At 36.9% G+C, this 3,840-nt stretch overlaps 1 protein-coding gene across 1 annotated transcript; it reads right to left on the bottom strand.

The window, feature by feature from the left end:
- Window positions 1–217: 217 nt before the first annotated feature.
- Window positions 218–1,980, bottom strand: LOC114716440 (ethylene-responsive transcription factor ERF110-like). The gene is made up of 2 exons (XM_028901448.1): window positions 1,193–1,980; window positions 218–1,075 (listed from the first exon to the last, which is right to left on the bottom strand). The coding sequence occupies exons 1-2, from the start codon at window positions 1,479–1,481 to the stop codon at window positions 261–263; spliced, it is 1,104 nt and encodes a 367-aa protein (XP_028757281.1). The 5' UTR covers window positions 1,482–1,980; the 3' UTR covers window positions 218–260.
- Window positions 1,981–3,840: the final 1,860 nt, after the last annotated feature.

The following is a 3,840-nucleotide window of genomic DNA, read 5'->3' as shown; positions in this document are numbered from 1 at the left end:
TTTAAACCTTAAATGCTGCTTTGTCCTTTCCTCCGTTCCCAAACCTCAACATCTTTACATAATTATACTATATTATTAATGATAATGATTAAATAATAAATACCGCTAAAACTGAAACCTTCATCAACTTGCAAGTTTAAGGAATTAGAATGTTTTGTTTGGATTTTTCAAGAAATTAAAATTAAAAAAAAATAAAACTATGTATTTAATTAAAAAGCAAAAAAGGAAATAAAAAGAAAGAAAGAAATTGTCATGTATGATCAGCCTGGACCGGATGGAGGAGGGTAGCCACTAGTATCTGACCAAGTTGACGCCGGAAAGTGTGACCCACCGCCGATGTCGCCGCCACTGCCGCTCTGTGCGTTTCCTGGTGGCCGGAAGTAACCTGAATGCTGACTGGAAAACAGGGGAAATGAAGCAGAGGATAGCTGGCTTGAAGGTGAGAATGCTGTTGGGGACGAAGAAGAAGACAGGGGTGACGATGATAATAACAAAGAAGACGATTGAAGCGCCGCCAATTGTGAATTGTATAACCATTGTTGTAACAAATTCGAATGTTGTTGTTGGGATTGCTGACGTTGTTGTTGTTGTTGGAACTCGTCGGAGCTCTGAAGCAGCTGAGAATATTCCCAATAATCTCTGATTAAATCCGGTGGGGTCTGAAAAGACGGTGACTGTAAGAACTGCGGCTGCGGTGGAGGAGGTGGAGGAGGAAGATTAGGAGTCTGTTGCTGGAAATGAATCGCCCGAGAATCCGATGCCGCGGGGCGAGTGGCAGGAAAGTTGTGAGCAGGGGGTACTACTCTGACATTTTCCGGGAAATTCAGCTTTGCTCTGTTTCCTCGGAATCTCAATGCAGCTTCATCGTAAGCTCTGGCGGCAGCCTCCGCCGTGTCGAATGTACCAAGCCAGACTCTCGCCGCCTTGTGCGGATCACGAATTTCGGCTGCCCATTTCCCCCACGGTCTTTGTCTCACTCCTCTGTACCTTCTCCTCCTCTCACCGCTTTCCTCAGCCGTCGCTGCCGCCGTCTCCACCATCACACCGGGTGCAACATTCGTCCCCTCCTCTGTCACTGCAAGTGAAAAAAAACAAGAATTACTCATAAAACATATCCATAAATTCACAAATGCCATTTCAATGTTCTACTTCTGCCATTTCAAAATTCTAGAGTAATGTGATGTAAATGCACCAGAAGATGATTGTCCCTGCGAGGGGACTCTGAAGTCAGTGAAAGCTCCATAGACACAGCTCTGCTGGTCACGTGCTCGTTTTTGGCCAGCGGAAGCGGTAGAACCAGAAGCAGAGCTCAAAACAGAGCCTGAAGCAGAAGAAGATGAAGAAGAAGAAGAAGACAAGTAAGGCGACAAAACAGAAGAAGAAGGAAGCGAAGGCTGGACAAGAGGTGACGTCACAGGTATCCATTCGGTGCGTCCCTGACCACCAGATCCAGATACCACATGCGTCAGCGCTGAAACCATCGCCGTCAACTCGCCTGCTCTGTTATATCTAGAAAACACAGCGTCCTCTTCTTCCTCCTCCTCCTCAGCCGCCGCCGCCACCGCCGCAGCTGGGTTCAGTACTTCTTCCTCTTCGGCGGCGCCGTCATGGCCCGTCAACTTCGCCAACTCACCTGAATCCCGTTGGTGCGCCACCGTTTTGTAAAAGCATGCAAAAATGAACTATCCCTCTTTCCTTGTTCCAATCAAAAACAAACCCAGAAAAATCTAGATCAAGGTGTGTTTATATATCGACCGAGAATTTTTCTGGTCTTTTTCCGGAGACCTGTTTGGAAATATCACTAATAAGAGAACAACGCTTACATATATATAAACCAGGAAGGAGAATTCAAGCACGAGTGTGCGCCTCCTTTAAAATAGTACTCTCGAGTTGACACAAACCCTCCATCATCCACCATGCAAACACCACCTTCCTCTCACAAAAAAAATTCTCCATTTATATTCTTCGGATAATAAATATTCAACATATTCCTTTTTTTCTCGAATTTTCTCTTCCCGGAAAATTGAAAATCACTAACCCAAAATATATAATAAATAGACCTCACTTGAAGGGGTTTTTGACCCTGAAATTAAAACTGATGGTAAAGCAAAGTTGATGAAGTTCTGAAGACTATGTCGGTGTTTATTTTAACAGAGAGAGAAGCGGATGGCGAAAACAGAGTGATCATCTTTCAATTGAATTTTTTTAACTGGACTAAGCTAAAAGCAGCCAAGTTGTGTGTTTTATTTTATTTTTAATTTCGTTTTGTTTTTATATTCTGGATACCGACATGGCAAACGATTGCGTGGCTGATTGTGTTAAGCTTACAAGTTACCAGAATAACTAGGATTAACTCACAATTAATAAATTAATCAATCAAGGTTAAGTATGGTGAAAAAAATATCTACAGAATATGCTAGAGACTAAGAGTTATTAACAAGTGGAATGAATCGTATGGATTACCTTGTGCATAGAATATAAAGTTAGAAGGCACGAACATAAAGGAGTTAACAACCAGTGTGGATTAGGTTTACAACTGTACCTTTTCCTTTTCATCTTAGGTTCCAACATCATAATTTTATTTCTCATGTGTATCCTACAATCTTATCTTTTATGTAATACATTTAATATTTTAATCTTATTTTTTTCATGTATTTGGTACCCTCATCTTATTTTTAGTACATTAAGCACTGAATGCAACTAAATAAATAATATCAAAGTACTTGAAACATTAGAAAAATAAGATCAGAATGTTGAATACATTTAAAAAATAAAATTAGTATGCTTGATGTGCCTTTACCTTTTATTGTATTTGAGGATAAATAAAATGGTAGGAATTAGAGAAGGAATCCTTGTCCTAGCGGTTTTGGATTTAGCGTAATAAGTAGTCCTTGATAATGTGGCAAACTGATATCCGACTGTTAGGATAAGTAATAATATTTCATGTCTCAATAATATCTTGAATAGAATTATCTACGGTAAAAGAATATTTCCTAAATTATATTATGAGTAATTTAGCCATTTAAGCAACTAGCGTTGGGTGGCAATTATTTTGTCGTAAAATGTATGAACGGGAATGCAAGTTGCACAAGTGCATATATAAGAACAAATTTACCGAAAGAATTGATGAGTATTGTGGAGTTTAATTGAAGATAATTTTTTTGATTTTTTATGAACAAAGATATATAAGAACCACTGAAATATGAGAATCTCAAAATGGTTCTTCCAAAGAGTTTAATTTCTATCAAGTTCTCAAAGACTATTTTGAAATGAAGTTTTTTGTTGTGTAAAATGACATAATTGTCTTTAGTAAAATTAGTTGTCAATACTTTAATTGTTATTGTCATTTGGTAACTTAAAATTGTTACTTATTAAATTATTTCTATATTATTTATATTTAACCAGAAAATTTTTGTAAAATTAATTAGAACTACTTTAGTTATTATTGTTAACTGATACATTAAATTTGTTACTAGTTAAATTTTTGTCATTTCAATTTGCAAATAAATTTTAAATTAAAGACATTTAAGCAATTTCATCATAAAATTTAATCACACACTAGTTCTAAAAATTCATAATAATTTAGACATTTCGTAGTCTTGAATTGGGATTTATACAAATTTTGTGGGACACTTATAATTTGGTATCTTTCTCCTTTTTTTTTTCAATCTACAAAAATAATATTGGAGGAAGAGAATCAAGATCCTTCTGGTCAATTCAATCGTAACTAGTCTAATTAGTCTAATGCCAATGTAATAAGATTAAGATTTTATCTGGTGGGTGTTTTTTTCTTTTTCCTTATTTGGTGAGTTAAAAGGAAATATAATATATATATATATA

The sequence above is a fragment of the Neltuma alba genome, unplaced genomic scaffold (genome assembly GCF_004799145.2).
Source record: "Neltuma alba isolate B1F8T4 unplaced genomic scaffold, ASM479914v2 tig00011656_pilon, whole genome shotgun sequence".
Lineage (NCBI taxonomy): Eukaryota > Viridiplantae > Streptophyta > Magnoliopsida > Fabales > Fabaceae > Neltuma > Neltuma alba.
This window is presented reverse-complemented; position numbering and strand designations above follow the sequence as displayed.

What these genes read in the sequence shown, in the direction of transcription:
- LOC114716440 (XM_028901448.1), bottom strand. Translation starts at nt 1,481, where the DNA reads ATGGTTTCAGCGCTGACGCATGTGGTATCTGGATCTGGTGGTCAGGGA. An exon ending in GCAGGGACAATCATCTTCTG is followed by an intron (nt 1,076 to 1,192) that starts GTGCATTTACAT and finishes TTTCACTTGCAG; the next exon opens with TGACAGAGGAGGGGACGAAT.